Source organism: Lactuca sativa, chromosome 2, assembly GCF_002870075.4.
Source record: "Lactuca sativa cultivar Salinas chromosome 2, Lsat_Salinas_v11, whole genome shotgun sequence".
In the NCBI taxonomy this organism is placed as follows: domain Eukaryota; kingdom Viridiplantae; phylum Streptophyta; class Magnoliopsida; order Asterales; family Asteraceae; genus Lactuca; species Lactuca sativa.
In genome coordinates this window covers 211,184,706-211,206,720 of record NC_056624.2, presented here as the reverse complement: position 1 = coordinate 211,206,720, position 22,015 = coordinate 211,184,706, and the positions used below count along the sequence as shown (strand labels likewise).

General features: G+C 31.1%; 1 protein-coding gene across 1 annotated transcript; it reads left to right on the top strand.

The window, feature by feature from the left end:
* The first annotated feature begins 15,036 nt into the window (after positions 1 to 15,036).
* On the top strand, positions 15,037 to 17,201 carry LOC111888296 (nuclear transcription factor Y subunit B-1). Its single transcript, XM_023884446.3, has 7 exons — positions 15,037 to 15,262; positions 15,405 to 15,645; positions 15,837 to 15,966; positions 16,476 to 16,481; positions 16,576 to 16,656; positions 16,766 to 16,830; positions 16,919 to 17,201. Exons 2-6 carry the CDS (start codon positions 15,422 to 15,424, stop codon positions 16,820 to 16,822), a joined length of 498 nt encoding a protein of 165 aa, XP_023740214.1. The 5' UTR covers positions 15,037 to 15,262; positions 15,405 to 15,421; the 3' UTR covers positions 16,823 to 16,830; positions 16,919 to 17,201.
* The last annotated feature ends 4,814 nt before the right edge of the window (positions 17,202 to 22,015 follow it).

Here is a 22,015-nt window from a genome sequence, read left to right as displayed (position 1 = left end):
ATCTTCTTAAGGACTCCATCAGAAGCATGTCCAAATCTCTTATGCCATATTTCACTTTTAGTCTATACTGCTATGACCACTTCGTTTTGTTTGAATAATTCAAGGTAGTATAGACCATCCCTTTCTTTACCCATCCTAATCAGGTTCTTCGAAGGTAAGTCCTATACAAAACATTTTTACGGTAGGAAAGTTAAAGAGTAATTTAGATCTCATGTAATCTTACTGACCAACAATAAGTTGCACACTTAAAACATCCTTAAGACTAAAACCTTTAGACAAGTGTATATCACCAACCCTTTTAACCTCCACTGTCTCACCATCGAGGATAGTCACAGACGTATAATCACTTTTGATTTTAACATTTTCTAACCAATTTTCCCGATGTGTAACATGATTACCAACCCCAAAATCTATAATCCAAGAATTATTTGCTTTAGTGATTTTACCTGTCATGTTGGCGGTGGGATAAGCCCTTTTGCTGTTTTATGCGACTTAGTTAGTCCGCAACAGTTTGAGAAGGACTTCATATTCATCTTTTGTTATCCCCATTGTAGCATTGTTATCAGTTATTGCAGTAGCGACCTTTGATGGTGTTTTTTTTCTTGTTGTGTTGAGGTTTCATCTGTTTTCAGTTCCACCACTCTAGATAGCCAATAATTTCAAAGAAACCATCCATGGTGTGACCAAATTTCTGACAATTAGTACACCAACGATCTTAATTCTTTTTCGTGGTTGAGTTTTGTGAGATCTCTTTTCTTCGGGGTTTAGGACCAATTTTACCCGTAGTTTGGAAGGTTGTCGCATCGCCACCGAAATGTCGATTCATCCCAACAATTCTTTGTTGTTCATCTTGGTTCACCAGATGGTAGGCAATGCCAAGAGCCGGTAATGGAGTGGAACTCAAGATTTGTGTCTTGACAGCGCTATACTCATCGTTCAGTCCTATTAGAAAGTCGTATAACCTTTCTTTTTCTCAAATCTTCATGAACTCCTTGTTGACGTCACACTTATAGCCTCTACAAACACAGGAGGTGTAGGACTTATAGATTGTATTTCATCCCATACACTCCAAAGCTTCGTGTAGTATGCACATATATACATATCTCCTTACCGTATGGTGGTGATGGTTCTTCTCAGTTCCTATGCTTTAGGGGCACTTTCTTTTCCAAAACATTCTTCAAGATCCACCCAAATGTCGCGTGCAGTGGCTGCATACTTGACATTGCTCTTGATCTCTTTCTCCATTGAACTCATCGTCCATCCTTGAACCATTGTGTTACATCTTCTCCCTTTCATCAGCTCATCATAATCTTCTTTGGGCGTCAGCATTGTGCCATCAACGAAACACATCTTGTTTTTGGCAAACAATGCATTTGTCATCTCATTTTTCCAATCACGATAATTTCCGTCATGGAGTAAGTTTTCTCCAACGAAATTCTAGCATGGATGATCATTGGGAGTCAGGAAGAATGGAGACGTGATATCAATGGGCATCTTTGATGAAGACGCATCAACAAATCCTGTTATGGCCTAGGTAATTTCGACTAGGATTTCCAGCTACTCTGATATCATATAAAACTTGATAAGAAAGAATTATGAAAGAGTGACGCTACATCTCATCAAAAACCAATTACAATCTACTCTAATAAATGAAGGTTTTTTGCCACATGTCCTCTTCTCCTTCATTTGGACACATGACATTTTCTAGAATTTTTAAATTTTTTATTTTCTACTTGTCATTTTATTGTATTTTTCATTTATTAAATTAAAATTATACATTTAATATGTAAGGTAATATATATGTAAGGTGTTTATTAGAAAGAGTTTATATATGTAATGTATTCAATACATTAAAGCCACATTAATTTTAATAATTCAAAATTTTTCTCATTTTTCTTATAAATTCAAACTTTTCAAATTGTTAAAATTTAATATTTAATTTTTTTTAGTTAAACCCATGTAATACATGGGTTTCACACCTAGTTGTTTATATAATAAGCTAAAGATAAAGACTAATTTGAAAAAGATATAAACACATATCTAAACAATATGAACTTGAAGATAAGTACTTCAACACATCAAACAACTATCATCACCATTGAACTTATTATTGGAACAAATGACTTGCGACCACAAACTGCCCACCGTAAGTGACATCAAACTTATTATGATGTTTACATTAATAATCATACACATGAGTTTGTTTTGTTGAGAAAGAGATGTATTATGAAAAAATCATTGTACCACCAGTTAGAACCTTTACAATTATATTTGACTTTTGCTGAGCCCATAACTTTGTTTTTCATTACTTAGATTTTTAAGTCTTTTACTCCTTTAATTTTCCAACATCTTTAGTACTTGAATATCCATATGTTAGCATGAAGTCTTTGATTGATCATCTTTTCACCAACTAAGACACGGAATCTTCACCGGATAGTTTGGGGTAATGAAGCATGTCTTCGGTAGCAAAGTCTCAACTCATCAACCGAACTAGATGTTGAGATTCATATGTGGTGCCTATATGAATTTAAATTAATTACAATTCTACACAACAAGATTTCGTTGTCATATTTAATATGTTTGTTCGTCGATGTTCTATATTAATCCATCGCTATTTTTTTCCTCCACCAAAAAAGGGTATCTCAAGTGAAAAGTATGGTAAAATGATGCCATTTAAGGTAGTTTAACCGCTAGCACATCCATCCATAAATGTTTTAAGATGTTTAGTTTGTCATCTTTCTGATCTAAGTTGGATTTTCCAACAAAAGTATGATATAATATGATTAATATCTTTAAAGTATGTTGATTAATGTTAAAGTTACCCTAATTCTATTGTTATTGTCTGCATTTAACCGTTTAAATAATTTTCTCCTTATTGTTAATTGAAAATATGGCTTTCTTGACTATTCATATTTGATTGTTCATATTTTGGCATATTGTTGTGTAAATGATTCTTTTGTTACCTTGCATTTCAGAAAATTTATAATGATTTTACTGAAAAGTATAGGTCTTTCTTGAAATATAGTAATTAAAAGTATTTAATTAAATAATTTGTTGTTATTATTATTATAGAAACTAACTCGCAGGTAAAACAAATTTGCGAATTAATAGCAATCTAAAATAGTGTAACTACTAATTTGATACTAAATCAGATCCTCTTTCTAATATATTTACTAGGAAAATATATTTTATGGCAAAATACATGGCACCATCAATTAAATGTTGGAAATAACTTACATCATATGACCGAAACCAACATTGATAGTAATGTAATTCAAACCGAGTGTTGTGGTTTGTGCATATATACTAGTATGCTACAAATCCGATAATGAAACATATGCGATGACGTATTTGTTCATGCATAGAGTGAAGACGTACATTAGCCATGTTATGTCATCAGTAGATAAATCAAACGAAATCTATCTGTCATGTGTATAGTCTATTTTTTCATTCTTAATTATGATATTAATTAGTTACAAATTCATATTAATTTCTATATTATTTTGCAAGCAACATAACTTAGAAATTTTTCATAGCCACCCAACATGACTAATTTGGCGTGTAAGGGTACTTCATTTAATTCGATTTGGCATTAAACTTTTTTTACGTTGAATAATTTCTAATTCATAAATTCTTTGAACAACTGAGTTTTGAAAATCCGTCAAGTTTATGTTCAGACAGGTACTTTCACTTAATCGCATTCGTAGTCCAACTGTAATATCCATATCTAATTTAGTTATTTACATAAATTAGAAACGACACCCTTTACTCGCTTTATCTTTTAAAAAATATTACGCAACTGATGTTTGCAGATGATAAATAGATACTACTAATATCGTAAGCATGAAATGAAATTGTTGTTATCCACGACTATAAATAGAATAAGGTCGTTCAAGCTCGAACTACAAAAAAAAAAAAAAAAAAAAAAACCCTTGGAAATGGTGCATTAATTTTATCCATGAAGTCGGTTTGAACAATACTAAGTATGACATATTGCCGTTCAAAAAAAAAGCATATGACATTGGTTTGACTTTTGAGGCGTTTTTTTTTTATTGAATTTGGTAATACAAAAATAAATCCGTGTTTTTTATTCGAATGCTATTCGAGTTAAACCCTGCTTCCAAAAAAAAAAATGGATCCATATATATGCAATAAATAGTTCGCAGTTATCTCCTCACCATAAAATCATTAATTATAAACTCAAAAAAAACACGTAAAGAAAATTTAAATGCTTAAGTGGGTACCCATAATAATATAACTATCCAATGCTTGGGGGGGGGGGGGGGGGGGGGGGGGGGGGGGGGGGGATTGTAAGTTTTTGATGTCATAAATTTTGCAAACCTTTCGGTACATGTTTTTTCTAATAAATACGTGCACCGAACATGCTACACATATATATGCTTCTTTTGTGTCGGTTACTTAGTTAGGCTATTTACAACCTTCATATCGAAAAGATAATAATGTATACTAAATAAATTTATTATTGGTTTATAAGTTCTTGATTTTCATCTTAAGATCTTACGATTTTAAGATAGTATAAGCTAAAAACAATTCCGATCCCACTAGAATCTATCTAAAACAAGATTTATAGTTGGATCTTAAGATCCCGACTAGGATCGTATGAACTTAACATGATCCAATAACACTTCATGAGTTTTACTATATAATCAAGCCTCAAAATTTTGTCTAGTCAACATAAAATCGAATATTACAAGTTACAAGAAGTCTTATAAAACATCATTACTTCATAATTCATCTCAAATTAGTCAAGTTATATTCTTACTATTTTATTTGTGATCTAAAACAATTTTTTCTTTTAGTTGTACATGATCACAGATCATGTTTTTTTCTTGTAATTAAGATGTTTTCCTCTTAATTTTTATGGTTTACAAAAGCAAAAATTATAGTTCATGTTTAAAAAGTTAAAATTTTCATTAAAACACAACAGTTATAATGTATACTTATTAGTTATTAGTTAATTTTCAATAACAATTTATGTTATGCAAATTTGCGAAAATAGAGTTCATAAGCGTCCAATCTTTTTTTACAAAATCAATATCATATTTCAATATTGAAATCATGTTCAAACTCTATTAGATTTGTGTACGTAATGATATGTTCAAAAGATGCATATGAGTGCCAAAAGAGTTCATGAAACTGCTTATTGTTTTACAAGGCTGATAAACCAATATAACAGACAGTGCATGATCCGATAACAAGAATGGAATAAAGAGATCTCCCATTTCTGATGTAATATATATGAAAAGTCATAGATACATATACAAATACTATGTCGATCGTATTTATTTCTTAAAATACATGGATTGTACGAGGAGGATGTTTAGATAAAGGAAGAATGATGTAAGGGATGGCACATAAGTTTGGTAAGGGATCGAAGTTGCAATAAATGAAGTGTGAATTTAAGAGGATGGGTGGCAGCCGGCGGAGGTAGGCTGGTGGTAGTTCCTAGCCATATGCTACCGAACTCACCATGTTCCCTTTCATATTTAATAAATATGGTTGGAACAAGTCAAAAATGTTTTGGTGCATACATATAACTTTTTTGTTTTTATAAGCAATATAAAAATAATGTTTAGCAAATATAAACTTGCATATAAAAATAATTTACACGTTTTATAAAATGTCAAGATTCATATAAGTAATAATTTGAAATTTTCTATTCCGGATCCGATGTATTACAATTTAGAAAACTTGTTTATTGAAAAAATTGCATTGGTTATTTGATTATGATGGTACAAAGATTTTCAAGCACATATATGTTATATAGTTTATCAGGGCTCTTTGGGGGGTTTTTCGATTCTATTATGGAAAAATAGATTTTGATCGTAAATGGGTGAAATTCATTTTTGGTCTTCTTAAATCCAGACATGCCTTGATTCTCACCAATTGTTTTCCAAAGCAATTCGTGACCTTGAAATGTGTAAGGCAAAGTAACCCTTTGCACCCTTTTATTTTTGTTCTGGTCATAAAGGGGCTAAATATTGTCATGGAAGCCGTTCATGACAAACATTTATTCCATATAGTTTCCCTTCAGGAAGACATTATCTTGTCTTCCTTGATGTATTAATGACTGTTAATTATATTCATCTTATAACTATCTAAAATTAACTTCATTAACTTAAAAAAAATCTTTAGATGTTTTATCTTGTTTTATAGTTCAAGGTAAATTATTCTAAAAGTAAGGTCCCGTTTGATAGTTTCTGTCCGGAAAAATATTTTATAAAAAAGATTTCTGACTGAAAAAGAAACCATGTTGTTTGATTGTATATTTGATTGGCTGTGTTGAATGATGAAAAATAACAGTATTATCACACTATTCTATACTATGATAGATGAAATTGATGAATAATTATAAAAACATATAAATTGTTATACAAAATTAAAATTACACAATAATCATATAAAAACCTAAATAGAATGTCGATTAAGTTGTTTTTAGTTTATTGTTTTACAAGTTTATGTTACATTGTTATTCTTTCTAGTCATTCTATTTCTTTTATAACTCAATGTGTGATTCTTGACACGGTTTATATCCGATAATGGTGGAATGAATAGAATTTTTTTTAAATATATTAAAATGATGGTGGTGTTGTAAAAAAAACAGTCCAATAAAAATGATTTAAAAATTACTAAAAAAATAATAATACAAATAAAGTAATATTTATTAATATATAAATATTATATATTTATAAATAAGATTATTAATATATAATAATCCAATAAAAAATTAATCCATAAAAAGGAAATAAAAAAATTATTTAAAAGAAATTAACAATCCAATAAAATAATATTAATTAATACATAAATATTTTATATTAAAAGTAATATTTATTAATATATAGTAATCCAATAAAAAAGAAATAATTCAATAAAAAAAATTAAAAAATTATTTAAAAGAAATTAATAATCCAATAAAGAAAAAGAAAGGGTTTGAGCCTTTGAGGCATAATTGTCTTTCCAACTTATTCAACTCGAAAGATATGATTTTGAGACTTTCTGGGAAATACATATTTTAGTAGAAAATACGTATTTTTTGTGCATATCAAACAGTCTTTCCGTTTCATTCAGTCAGAAAGATCTATTTGGACCTGGAAAGATATCTATCAAACGAGGCATAAGTTGTTTGGTTTTGGAGTTGGTCACTTGGACTTAGCTCATATGGGTAAAATCCTCAATGGGGGGTCGGTTCTCGTCCTTTCATCTATCTTGGTGTTCAACTCGGGGACAATATGAAGCTGTATCGTAATTGGAATTCGATTACCTATCGGTTCAAATATAAATTAAGTTGTTGAAAATAAAAAACTATCTCGTTCAGAGGAAAATCGACTATTGTCAAGTGTTTCCTAAAGAACTTACCACTTTATTATTTACATATTTTTTAAAGCTCCAAAAAAACCATCGACATTTTGGAAGGCAATAAGAGGAATTCTTTTTGGGATGGAGACAAAACTAAAAAGAAAATCAATTATGTCGCTTGGCATAAGGTGGTGTCGCCTAAAAGTAGGGTGGTTATGTGGTTCGATGTCTTAGAACCTTAAAAATATGGCTTTAATTTCCAAATAATGTTGGCGAGTTAAAACGAATAGGAAGGGGGTATGGTCCCATGTTATTCGTGTCATCCATAAAATTATCAGGCATGACAATTTCCCCATGGCCAACAAATTCATTCCGAGATTATGGATAAATATTACTAAGATAAATGAGGACTTGGTGGACATGGGAGTGGATCTTTTTTCTGTGGGCTTTGGGCCAAAGAATTCATTCCATGAACTTTTTTCTGTGGTGGCAGCCTTTTCGATTACCACTAGTCATTTTATATCATATTGTCACGGTTTGTTGGTTTTTGTGAAAGGCGAGGAACGAAAGAGGTTTTAGAAAAGGAAAAAATTGATCCTTAAAGCTAACGGGTGATATTTAGGTAACTTTGTTCTCTTGGATTAATTTTTATGTGAAAATGTTTAACTTACACTGGCATGTTTGGTGTTATTCTCTTGTTGGTTTGTGATTTGTTGATCGTTTTATGCTTTGCTAGTTTTCCTTTTTGAATGAATATTCCCTTCTTCTAAATAATGTACACATTACAATTTAGTTATGTATTCACGTCACTTAAAGTATAGGCCTAACATAAAAGAATGATGTAATTTAGTCGCAACGGACGTTTGTCATCTTATACTATTAATAATGGGGTTTAGATATGAAAAACTTGATTCTAATTTGTGATGGATTGATTTTTATCAAGTCAAATTCAATAAAATAGTTATGATATTTAATTTATGTAGTTGAAGAGACAATAGTATGTAAGTGTCCATTTATATTTAATAGAGCTTGGAAAATCATATAAATAATAAATAAAATTATATACATAATAAACAAATAGCAGGAGGCTAGCACAAGTACAATAAACAAGAAATCATCTAAATTATGGAATTGGATCTTAAAAAAGGAGATGTTTTCTTTTAGCAACACCAATTTATTGAGATATGTTGTTACACAATGATTGATGTATGATACCATTAGACACAATCAACCAAGTGAAGTTGTTACAACAATATTTTCCCCTAAGTTATATCGGAAACACTTCGTGACAAAGGAATATAGTGTTTTCACATCATCTAAAGTTATTAGAAAAAAAAAAAACAATGCCTACATTTTAACATAAACCCAAGTATAACAAGGGTAATCGTGTATGAACAAAACAAAATATGTAGACTCGCTTAATGCACAAGAAAAAAAAATGAGCAAACGAACAAGAGACATTTTTATAAAAGGACGAACTGAATTTTTTTTCTAGTTTACAACCATTATAGTAAAAAATGTCATAGCTTTCCAAATGACATAAAGCCTGTATATAAGTTATGAACTATATAAATCATAAGCATTATATATTTCCAAAACAAGAATGTTATAGATAAAAATAAGAAGACAGACAACTCAAATGAAAATAAAATGAATCAACATAGGAAACAGCAACATCAAATAATTTGAGTTCATCCAAACATAAATCGCACTAGCCTAATGTTGATCCTAAAAACATTGTGAGATTATATGTGTTGTAATTAACAAAGACAATCAAAAACGAAAACCTAAAAACCATAGTTACACAACTAACGATATTTATAAAAGATTTAAAGCAATTTTAAGAATATAATAAACATCAACATTTGATATGTAGGGAGTAAGAACATAACTAACACTTTCTAGTGGCATAAATGTGCAACTTCCATGCATAAAATGAATGAGTGACATAGGATACAATGTTTCTTAGCAATAACGTAGATAATATAGACAACGAAAGTAAATACATATCAAACAATTAATACATGCCAATAGATCCAGTTTATACACCACAAGCAACTGACTTTATCAAGAAAGGTTTTGGGTTATCTTGTGATGGAGGCTAATGGAAACAAAGGCCCAATTAAACCAAAATCCCACTGACAAAATCGTACCCTTTAGAAAACAAGAAAGCAAGAACACCTCAGTCAGGAAGAAACTTGATTGAAAACGACCAGGAGCGGGTTTCTCTGAGAAACCTACATCAACTAGGAGATAGAGAGGAAGGAAGGCCAAATTTTCTCTAAGGTTTCGGGGTGTGTCCTCACCTTTGGTCTTTACCCCTATTTATAGATATGAGATCTTATCATTGATTCAAAATAGTCTTTCTTTGAATTCAAAGATTATATAATTGAATTAATATTCTCTCCGTCCCAAATTAATTATTCACTTTTGACTTTTGAAATTTCTTTTTCCAACTTTGACCTTAAATATTTGTATTTATGTTATATATTACTTGATAAAACTTATAAAAATGAAAAAAAAATTTAAATACAATCCATTCATATATTCTGTATTAAGTATTATTTATCGAAAACAAAATTATTTAAGGTCAAAGTTGAAAAATAAAAACTTCAAAAGTCAAATGTGAATAGTTAATTTGGTACGGATGTGTAATTAATAATTTGATCATATATAATAATCTTTTACAATTATCTATTAATTATTAATAAATAATGAATATAACTTTTTTAGTTGAACAATAAGATTTTAATCCTAATAATTAATTTATAGTTATTTATTAATATTTAATAAACACAAAATTAATTAATTAATAATTTTTTATTTACACTTCAAAAAATAATAATTTAATCCCTCTCATTTATGGTTCTTGCTATACAATTTTGAGTCGAGCGTGTCTCGTATAGGCCCATGCAACTATTATGTTATTAACATGTTGAGATAGCGAGCATATTTCCAAACACAAGATATAAAGAATGACATATGATAAGATGCAACACAATCAAATATCCATAAGGAGGGATGAAACTTAAAGTAGTAGACAAATATATATATATATATATATATATATATATATATATATATATATATATATATATATATATATATATATATATATATATATATATATATATATATATATATAGAGAGAGAGAGAGAGAGAGAGAGAGAGAGAGAAAGAGAGTTAGGTTCAAATGTTTTTATTATCTATTGTGTGCATGTATAATTGATTCTGGACCAATCATTTTAATTACTTTCTTAAAATAACTAAAATGATTGGTCCATAATCAATCCTACATGCACACAATAGATAGTTAGAACAAAATAACCCAACCCTATATATATATATATATATATATATATATATATATATATATATATATATATATATGACTTAAATGTTGACATGGTAGTCAGAATGGATGCAAAGAACTATTTGAACTACTCAAAAACCAGAAGATTCAAGGAAAGTGGTGGTGGTAGTAAGAATAAGCTCTAATCAAGGTGCAATAATTGTAATGGTAAACTAAGGTTGACGAGTTAGTTGTCCATGAAGTATAACCAGAAGGATGTGAATGAAGTGGCTGAAATTGCTCATTTTGTTATAGAGGTTATTGTTTCTATATGTAGAAATCACATTCATCATGAGTAGTGTAACGCCTTATTCCGAATCGTTACCTATTTGAGTGTGGGTGATGTAATGTGGATGATTCGAGCGTTCGGATTTGGTTTTATGGAAATTGGGTTTTTTGTAACACTCTAAATTTTCAAATAAAATTTTCATTTTTAAAACCACATGAAATACAGCTTCACATTTCTCAAGCCCAAATTCATAAGTTGTTCAATCACAAGACAACAAAATGTTTGACAATATCCCAAAATCCTCAAAACATAATCTCAAGTTGGTGTGTACAATCATGCCCGCGCCTTCTCGCGATCATGAGATGTATCTGAAACACATTTCACACAACACTGTAAGTACGAAGTTTAATGAGTTCCCCAAAATATCACACGCAAATAATTAGCCTTTCATGGCTATATCTCGATAAGGACCCTCCAGTATCACAACTCGGGGTTGGACCCTCCTGTCCGGTATCCCAGTGAGGACCCTTCGGCCTCACAACTCGGTTTGGACCCTCCGGTCCTAACTCAATAAAGCACAAAAATAATATACAACATAAATCACAAAGATAAAATGCATGATATCACATAACCCAGTATAAGCACATAAGACCCTCCAATCAATAACTCGAATAAGACCCTCCGGTCACACAGTATTACCACTCAGGTAAGTATAGTGAGAAGACTCACCTTGTAAGTAAGCAAGTATGTCTCGTACTCAACGGTAGGTCTAGACTCTGCCTACATATATCATAATCATCTCTAATTAACAATTTATAATAACAACTCCAAGGATGTTCGACTATTCCTATACTAACTCTCGGAAAGGGTGAAAGACCATTTTACCCCTCCATGGTCTCCTAAGTCCATAACTTGACCAAACTCTAAAAGTCAACGGAAGTCAACCCTCCAGTCAACAGTCTATGTTGACCCAACTCGTCGAGTGTATCTACGCGACTCGTCGAGTTCCATCGTTCCTTTGAAAAATCGGGAAATCCAACTCAACTCGCCGAGTTGTCTCACTAACTCGCCGAGTTTGTAATGCATCCAGACTATCAGGGAAAACCTTAACCAAGTCGTCGAGTTGGGTCCTCCAACTTGTCGAGTTGACTCTAAAAAGCACGCGACTATCTCAATCTCTACTCGACGAGTTGGGGAATCCAATTCGTCGAGTTGTCTTGTCAAAATAAATATAAATTAATTTAATTTTATACCTGGGAGTCGGGATGTTATATTTTTGTTTAGGAGATTTTATGGAAAGTATGAGTTGATAAATTTGTAGAGTTTCTCGTTACTTTTTCGTGGATATAAGGATAATCAGATTTATAACGAATAATTTATGGCCTTCAGAGTATTTTAGGGTTAAAGAAGGAACTCTAATACTTGGGGCGTACTAGTGGGAAGGGCAGTACGTTGGACGTACATTGGCGTGCGCTTAGCGTACCCTGAGGGAATGATCACGAACCTCGGCCTCGTACGTTGTTCGTACAATGAGTACATTGGGCGTACGAGGAGTGTTTATGATGGGTTTTATACAAACAATCTTATGTGTGCATGCAACCCTAGTTTGGATCTATGTTTTCTCTATTAGACATACAACTATTGAACACAAATAGAAAACCCTAATATCCATCTAATAATCGAAATCAAAAAAGATTAGATCATATATCTTTGTTGCTATATAGTAATAACAGCCAATTCTTGAAGATCCTTTGCTCTTGAGAACAAGTACCACAAGTGTAGTACCTCTAATGACTCATAAACACACTAAAGCAAGAGGATGATTATGAGAGAGAGGATAGAGAGTGACTAGCTCCAAAATCGGCTCTTCTAGGGTTTTCCCAAAGGGTTGGCCGAATTCATGAGCCAAGGGCTCTATTTATACTTGAGGCTAGCTAGGGTTTTAAGGTGGAAACCTTAATTCCTTAGCTTAGGGCCTAAGCAAGTCCATGGACCCCTTCCTTAGGGCTTTGACAAAAATCTCTAGATCCTTCTAAGGATTTTGTATTCCTTGCCGTCCATCTCCAATCAGAAACCATCAAATCCATATAAAATTAAGACCTTTTAAACAATTTTTGTTCTATGATCGATTTATTCTTCGTAACCGGTCGCTAAGATTTCGTTCTTTTTTTCCTGAATACTTTATGCTTATACTTCCCCATCGAAGGAAAAACATGTCAGTTTCATCAGAATTAGACATACCTAGAATCGTAGAAGGCGAAAAGCGATGAAGATGAGACGAAGGGATGGGTAAGTTCAAACGATTGAAGAGAAACTGTCGTTTGGAATTCTTCATCTGCAAGGAACAAATATAAAAGATTACACGTAATAAGCAATTGAGTCGACACCAAAGGTAATCGAAAAGGAATACGACTTGTGACAAAGCATCGTCGGACTTGCCTCCGTCAAGGGATCACCGGAGACGGCAAATTGAGGAGTGCAGAACCGGAGATGTGAAAACGACGACTGCGGAGAGAACCCAAATCTTCTGGAAGCATCAGTGAAGAGGGTAATGCAAGGGACGAAAAGAGTAGATAGGCGGTGGAGCAGTGGGGGTCAGAGGATTAGCGCTATGCACAAAGTCGGGGCGGTTGATCGGTGACTAAAGGTGGAAACAATAGAGAACACGGCTTGAAACCACCTGGTATTGTATGTATAATTATGCTATTAGATAACAAAATTTGAAAAATAGGCTGCGATTTATAATAACTGTTTTTGCATTAAGTATAAATCTGTTTTTGCATTAAATCCTTAGTTATATTTGATAAGTCTATCGTTCAAACTTTAAATGTTGTCTTTTTCGAAGATTTCAAGTCTAACTTTAATTACGGCATAGCCTAATTTGTTTTTCTAGAAACGCCCTAGTTGGTGCGCATAAGAGAATTTAAAACAAAACCAATATTCTTTCAAAATGATTTTACATCTACATCTTCCATAATATTTTTAAGAAATATTTTATTCACACCGTATATAAGAAAGTAATTCAAAGTAAACAATTTTTCGGAAAATTTTTGCTCTAAACTTTTTAAGATGAACAATATTAGAATGAGGAAACCGTGAGTTTGTGACTTAACATTGGAAGAGACTCGGAGAGTATATGTAAACAAAAACAATATGGTTAAAACAAAATAACGACCACTTTCCTATAAAAAAGATTCTTTTTTATTTTTATTTTTATTTATTTATTTATTTATTTTTTTTTTTTTGTGTGTGTGTGTATAACCATGTGCGACTAGTATAAGTTATATGATTTGAAGGTTCATAAAATATTATAGCTCTAAACCATAGTGACTATTTATAATACTGATTCAAATAGCGATTTGTAAATACCAACTAATGGTTAAGAAAATTCATTTGACTCAGAAGGATAATCCAGAAAATAATTGCTAGAAATCTTTCGGTGAAAACTAAAGGTTATGTAACCAAACAAAACAATTCAATTTATGAAACTTGAGCTTGAACTCATTTATTTTATTAACTGAGGTCCATGCTACAATTCAAGTCCACAACTTCTTTTCGCTTGAGAGCTGGAATGAAGCTCTTAAAACGCCGAACTTAAGCAACTAAGCAAAAAAACACAACTTGCTTACACCTTATCATAAATTCATAATGTTAACCAATATCTAGTAAGTAGAGTAAGACTATCTCCGATCCTTAATATTATTTAATATTTATTTACATTATACATATATTCTAAATATATTGTTCTTTATTCAACAATATATTCATTGTTACATTGAAATCCAACACTAAATATAATGTTAGATATAGTATAGTGTTGAAGTATTATAATATAATTTATAGTGTAAAAAAGGTTTTTTAACGTAGAGTTTGAGATGCCCTAACTCACATGAATATCTTGTAATAGCCTATTTCTTTACTTTCCATATTCAAAACGTTCATTTTGTTATGTCTTTTTGTTCCTCTATAAGCATAGTATAATATTAGTGTCTCCTTAACGAGAATCCAGCATATTATAACAAGTGTTATTTCCGTGAATTTAATGGATTTTGTTGAAAGATATAATTTTATAAAATAATAAAAAAGCGGAGGATTATGAAATGAAAGTAATAATGAAAAGCAAAAAGAAATTGGTTTGGGGAAAAAGAACGAACGGTGCAGATAAAACAAAAGCATAAGAGCTCCAATAAAAGATCTTCCAAAGCTCTCGAATCTCAAACAATCCAAATCCAATCACAAATTCAAAACAATCTCTCTTCTCCAGCGTCCGATCTCTGCATAAAATCAACCCAATCAGATCTCTCGCCTTCTTCGCGCGCCAAATACAAATCTCCTACCTCCCTCCAATTTTGTCTCTCTTCAGGTATGTCGAAATCCCCAATTTCACAACCCTTTTGTTGCACAACGAATCCTTACACTGTCGGCGTATTTCTGTTATTTTCTTTTTTAATTGATGTTTTATGTGCTCTTTCGTTGTTTCTGGTGACGATTGCTGATATGTTTAGGGTTTTCATCGGCTGTCATGGCGGATGGTCCGGGGAGTCCCGCCGGTGGGAGTCACGAAAGCGGCGGTGAACAGAGTCCTCAGTCGAACTCGAACATCAGGGAGCAGGACAGGTTCCTCCCGATCGCTAACATAAGCCGGATTATGAAAAAAGCATTGCCTGCTAACGGGAAGATAGCTAAAGATGCTAAAGACACTGTTCAGGAATGCGTTTCTGAGTTCATCAGTTTCGTTACTAGCGAGTACGTACATCCATTACATTTCACACAAATTGTAGCACACTCATATTTCGAATGCATACTTGTTCACTCATTCATAGCACTATATAGAACTGAGCAAGTGTTCTAGCAACTGTAGTGAAGCTTCCTTAATTATTTAGCCAGTAACTTCTCGATAATTGATCTTTTTTTCTATGTTCCAATTCCCTGAGTAGGGCCAGCGACAAGTGTCAAAAAGAGAAGAGGAAGACGATTAATGGTGATGATTTACTCTGGGCAATGGCTACACTAGGTTTTGAAGATTACATTGATCCCCTCAAGGCTTATCTGTCTAGATACAGAGAGGTAAAACGTTTTATAACTGTCATGTAGTTAAAGATTACCTTCATGTCCTTACAATCATTTCAATCCAATTTGAATGCTCATATAATTTCAGCTCGCCTTTCGTCCTTAAAATTGTACTAAAGAACAAGAATGAGGCTATGTTATATCTTTCTCATTACAATATAGTGTTTACATTGCTCATTTAAAGTGTATTATTGTCAAACACATTGTTACTTTCACTAAAGAGCCGTTATACTTTAAATATTGTCCCCGATAATCTTTCCAAAAGAGTTTATTGTCATAAATTATGTGATTTGAGGCATTTAAAATCAAAATTTCAATGAATTTATTCAATCATCAAGCTGCGATCATTATGTTGAAGAGAATATATTGTTCATTTTCTTGGTACTACAAATGAATGCTTTTGTTTTGTATTTATTTCTGTTGTTATCAGATATTAAGTTGATTTTCTGACATAATTTTTTCTCTTTTCTCTTGGATGCTTACATGGAATACTTATCTATACGCAGTTAGAGGTACGTGAACAAACTTACATTAAATCCGAGTATGATTTATGGAGATATTTTCTAATCAGTAAAATAGCTGATTTATTTTTATTTTTTACTTTAGGGTGATACAAAGGGTTCTGCAAGGGGTGATGGATCAAGCAAGAAAGATACAGTTGGAACTCAGCTTGTTCCAAATTCACAGGTAACCTACCTTCACTTCTTAGGCCCTGACATGACATTACAAAATAGGTTGTACTGTGTTTGACATGCATTGAGCCTGACCAATGTTAATTGGTGTATAAATTTTGCAGTACACTCATCAAGGATCCTTTTCGCAAGGAATGAATTTTTTGAATTCACATGTTTGAACTTTTAAGTAATATCTCTCTTCCTTACACTTTTTATAATATTGGCTAAGTGATAATAGAAGCATTGTAATCATGTTACACTTTTATATTTGGCAGGTTCACTTGTGTATTTGGAACAAGTGTGGGACTTTGAAGATTCTTGTTTACTGATTCAATAGTTTGCTAGTAAGTGGTCAGTAAACAGAGATTGGTACCTTTAATATTATTATATAGGCTTTTATATTAGTCTTATATATAAAAAAAATGTATTGTTTATCCCCTGTTGTTTTTATTGGGATGAGATTTAGTGCTATTATGTTGAAGTTTGTAAGCTGTGTATGTTGATTGATGTATTAACTGTTTATTTGAATTAGTATGCTTCTTTTTTTAAACATGTAAATGATTGTTTTCCTAGAAACAACTCACTCAGAAGTCGTATAAATATTAAAAGTAGTTGGGTCGTTTTGTATTTATACTTCAATATAATATTTTTCAACATTTTGTTACGTGTCCCTCAATCCCGTAGAAAATTACAAAATGCATATTGTTCAAAGAATTAGTAATAAATGTATGAGATACGGAATGTTTTATTTTCTATATACTAAGTCGCAAAAGATACAGGCATTTTCTTTTAGATTTTTAAGGTATTAAAGAGAAATTTGGGAATATTATTAATCTTGAAAAGTTTTAAATGAGAAGTACAATATGGCGAGTCAAATTAAATCAGTGACATTCCCCTGGAAACGGTGTCATGCTTTGTAATGGTCACGAGAGGTGCACGTGAGAGACAAGGAATGGCACGTTAAGTGCACGTGCGTGGTGATCATGGACACAACTCATTTGATTTCATAACCAAAAAGTAGTCTATCACCAGTTTTGTTTGATGCCAGCAACTCTCATCTCATGCGGCTGTCACAACCCACATTTATTTGCCTTTTATTTATTTATTATCATTGTTATTGTCTTTTAAATACATTAACATCTTTATTATTGGAAATTTAAATTGATATAAATGGTTTCCTCTAGATTACACCAAAGCTAATTCCTCTTGTTACCAACGTTTTGTTATAACTAAAAAAATAAAATTTCACTATTTTTATATAAATTAAACTAGGCTAAGTCGATTGAATTTGTCCTTTGTCCGTTGATATGTTCATGTCCCTCTTATTCAATGCATTAAACCCAATGAATGTGGAATGTCATGTTAGCCTTCAATGGTTATTATTTCATTACAAATAACTTTTTTAAAATTAAAATAAATATTCAACTGAACTTTTGTAATTTAATATATTGTAGTAAAAAAACTATATAAAAATAAAATAATACTGTTGTAATTCATTAAACTTTATAAAATTTGGATACATCAAACTATTTCATGAAATAGTTGGCCAAAATTTGTAAGATCAACGGTTTGACATTTCCGAAAATAACATAAGCAAGAAATAAGAATTAACTAGCTCTAAAATAAATAAGCTAAAAGTTTCAAATATTTCTTTTCCTTCTAGGCTTAAAAAGTAATTTGCAAAGCTTGAACTAAAAAAAAAAAACAGACCATGCTTGAAGAAGTTGTACCGTATGTTAAGAAAAAGATACTTCTTAATCCAACATAAAAACTAAATTAAAAAAAAAAAAAAAAAGATAAATTGTAATACACGACGTGACGATCATTTCATTCTCCCTTGCCCTATCTTTCCTAATTATTTTTATTATCCTATTTTAAATCACTAACATAACGTAACATTTTGTTAATTGTGGTCTACGACTTCGAACCAAGTTTTAGTCCACTGTCATATCTTGTTTAAATCACATAAAACTCTATTTTATATATAAAAAGTAGTTATGACAACCAATAAGAGATCGATAGAAACACCAAGGAATTTTCAAATCATTTTTCCCACTTTATGGTAAAAATATCTAAATTATATTATCAACTTTTAAATTGTGCATGAGCTTTTATTAAAGACTTCAATGTATTTTATTTTATTTTCTTTACTTTTCTTGGAAACAAAACTTTACTTTTGAATACCCACATGTAAATTAGTAAATAGAAAAAAAATGATATAATGAAATATGCATAATTCAAGCCAGGTTCGTGTAGGTCACGAATAGTTTCTTTAGATTACTAAGAAAAATCTTGAATTTAAATATTACTCTAGTATTCAATAATGTACTAAATGCATATATCAATAAACTAACGAGAAGCTACAACTTTCATAATCTCATATATATATATATATATATATATATATATATATATATATATATATATATATATATATATATATATATATATATATATATATATATATATATATATATATATATATATATATTCTTTCTTTCTAAGTTCATTTCATTCTAACATTACCACTTTTTTCAATGGTTCATAAATTAGTATTTTTTTAATTATTATTATTATTATTATTTTAATAAAGAGTTCAATAGATTTATAAAGATATTGGTTTGGGGAAGTTTTTAGTTTGCCAACGAAGAGGCACAAGACCTCCAGCTAACACATATTAAAATCAACAAAGACCCCTTCCCTCCTTCCTTCTCAATTAGTCTTTGTGTCATGAGTTGTCCCAAAATGCCGCTTTATCATTCATCTTCACTAAATAGTAAATACATACATATATACACACAAATGCTTTATTTAATTAAAATAATATATTAACATGTAAGTAATAATGGATTAAGAAAATAATGTCAACTTAGGCAAATCCGATTCCGTCATGGACATAAGATTATAGCAAGTTGATGAATAGCCGTTCCAATAATAACAATAATGTATTTTAAAAACCATGACTTAAAAACATAATCTAGATAATTATATATGGTTCATAAAATGTATATATATATATATATATATATATATATATATATATATATATATATATATATATATCATGTATTTACACCTGGTTATCCCATCATTATGATAGGGTTGATAATGATTTGTTTTCCAAGATCTATAAATATTTAAGCGTCATGTTGTAATATAAAATTCCACGAGTTGCATTATATGGATGTATCTATGTTAATTTTTTCCCATTCATATTTATACTTTAGTTTTTTTATAGAACTATCTATCCAATAAAAATCTAGTGTTTTCTATAAAAAAAATATACATAAATATGAAAGGTAATGTGTTTTACAAATTACAGGTCATGTTTAAAATGATGTTAAAAGATTAAAAAGTGAGTCTGTAAAAATGCGATTTCCAAAAAGATAAAAATAATAAGTTAAGGGTTTAGTTGTTTAACCAGTAGTGCATGTAAATAATGGTCAATGGTCATGGTCAAAGTCAAACTGATCCTCTTCCTTCACCTCCATCTTTTGATTTTGTTGTTTACCAAAAGTGCCCCCATCCCGGGTGAGTTATACAGCTGGCCACGTTTGCAGTGTTTGGGGGTGTTATTGTACTTTGGGTACATGGTCTTGTGACCCTCACGTGGCTTATGTTCCTTCGTTCCAGTCGCACACTCCATTCATTCGATTGCCCCATTATATGTACTTGTGACCCTCATGTCACTCTCATAGTCTCATATATACCCTATTTTTTTTGTTCATATGTAATGTATATAGAAAATCATTCAAATGTATTCTTTAATATTGTTTTATTTGGAAAGTTAATTATTATTTATTATTGTAATAACATATATTTTTTGTAACTATGTTTAACGTGTAATAAGAGGAAAACATGTAACAAGTATTTAACAAAATTGGACAATAATATTTTACGTCAATTCAACCTATATATGTGACTTATTTATCAGTTTTGTGCAATTATATGATATGATCGTCAATTATACGATATATGATTTGAGAGAAATTTATACTATTTCATCGTATATTTGAAGGATACAAAGGGGTAATTTATATATGATACTAATGATAGTTTCATTTCTGGAAGCTTCAACGAAGAACTCAAATCTACATCCCACATTTTAAGATAGAGCGTGATGAATGCAAATATTTGATTTCACGTTATTTCTATAAAAATCAAAATCAAAACTTGAATATTAGAGAAGATTTGAATTTGGAGCTCCATATGATCAATTATGCAGATTTTGCAAATGAGGATCGGCTTGGACATAAGTGTTGGTCTCCCTTTTTGAGGTCGAGTGTTCAAGTCTCACTGTAGACATAGGTGGAATAACTTAGGAGTAGTTTAGTATATTATTGTAATTGTTGTTCCAAAAAAAAAAAAAAAAAACTAATCCTAAACTCATTAACCTCTAATGTATTATGAGTTATATTTGTGTTATCTTCATTATACCATGGGCGAATGTCATATTAGCCCAACGAACTTATCACATTTGGTTTAAAAGGGCATAAAGGGAATGAAGTCTGAGTTTAGCTGCTAAAAGGGTACCTTGACTTGTAATTACCGGTTTCCATATGGTTTTGTCCTCTTCTTCTTCCAATTGATGCCGACTTCTCATCATCCTCTTCCTTATCCCGCTTTCTCTTCTCTATTTACACTTTGCTGCCAAAGACCATCAATGATTTTGAGGTCTTCATCTGTGTTAATGAAGAAAAGGATAAAAAAACACTTTAACTCAATTGCTGTTGTTCATCATCGTCTCCAAGATCAGTGAACAATGATGACTTGACAACACTCTCATTCGTCAATGCTAAACAGCTTCATCATTATGGACTCCCTGATACACACTTTATTGAACCCATGTAAATCCTCACCTTAATCCCCTTGATTTCATTAACTTAATCTCGGGCCTCTACAAGACAATCATCCATTCTTCTTCTGAATCGGAAAGTTGTGGTCTATATTTAGAACAATATACGCTATTTTGAGTAGTTGGTGATCCAAAGCTACTTCAAAGAAGTCTGCAGTCGGCTCAGGATCACACTTTCGACATACATTCAATTGTGTACTCTCTGGCTACGGTGTGAGAGGATAGAAGATGGGCTTGTGAAAATTTATGACATGGATTGTATTGGTAAAGTTTTCGAATGCCTGAAATCCGCTTTGATTGATATCATGTAGGAATATCAGATGTAATCTTGAACTAAACAAAAGTTGGGTCAAATTCATCCACCTGTTATATGTTTTGAGTTTGATTCTTTTGGGGATTTTTTTTGTTTGGTAGGTTCTTGCTATATTTACTTCAATTATATTTTTGTAGTTGATCTCAAGTCTTGATTTTGTTTTCTAGCATCTCAGCCTTGATAATTTTGCTTTGATTGTGATGC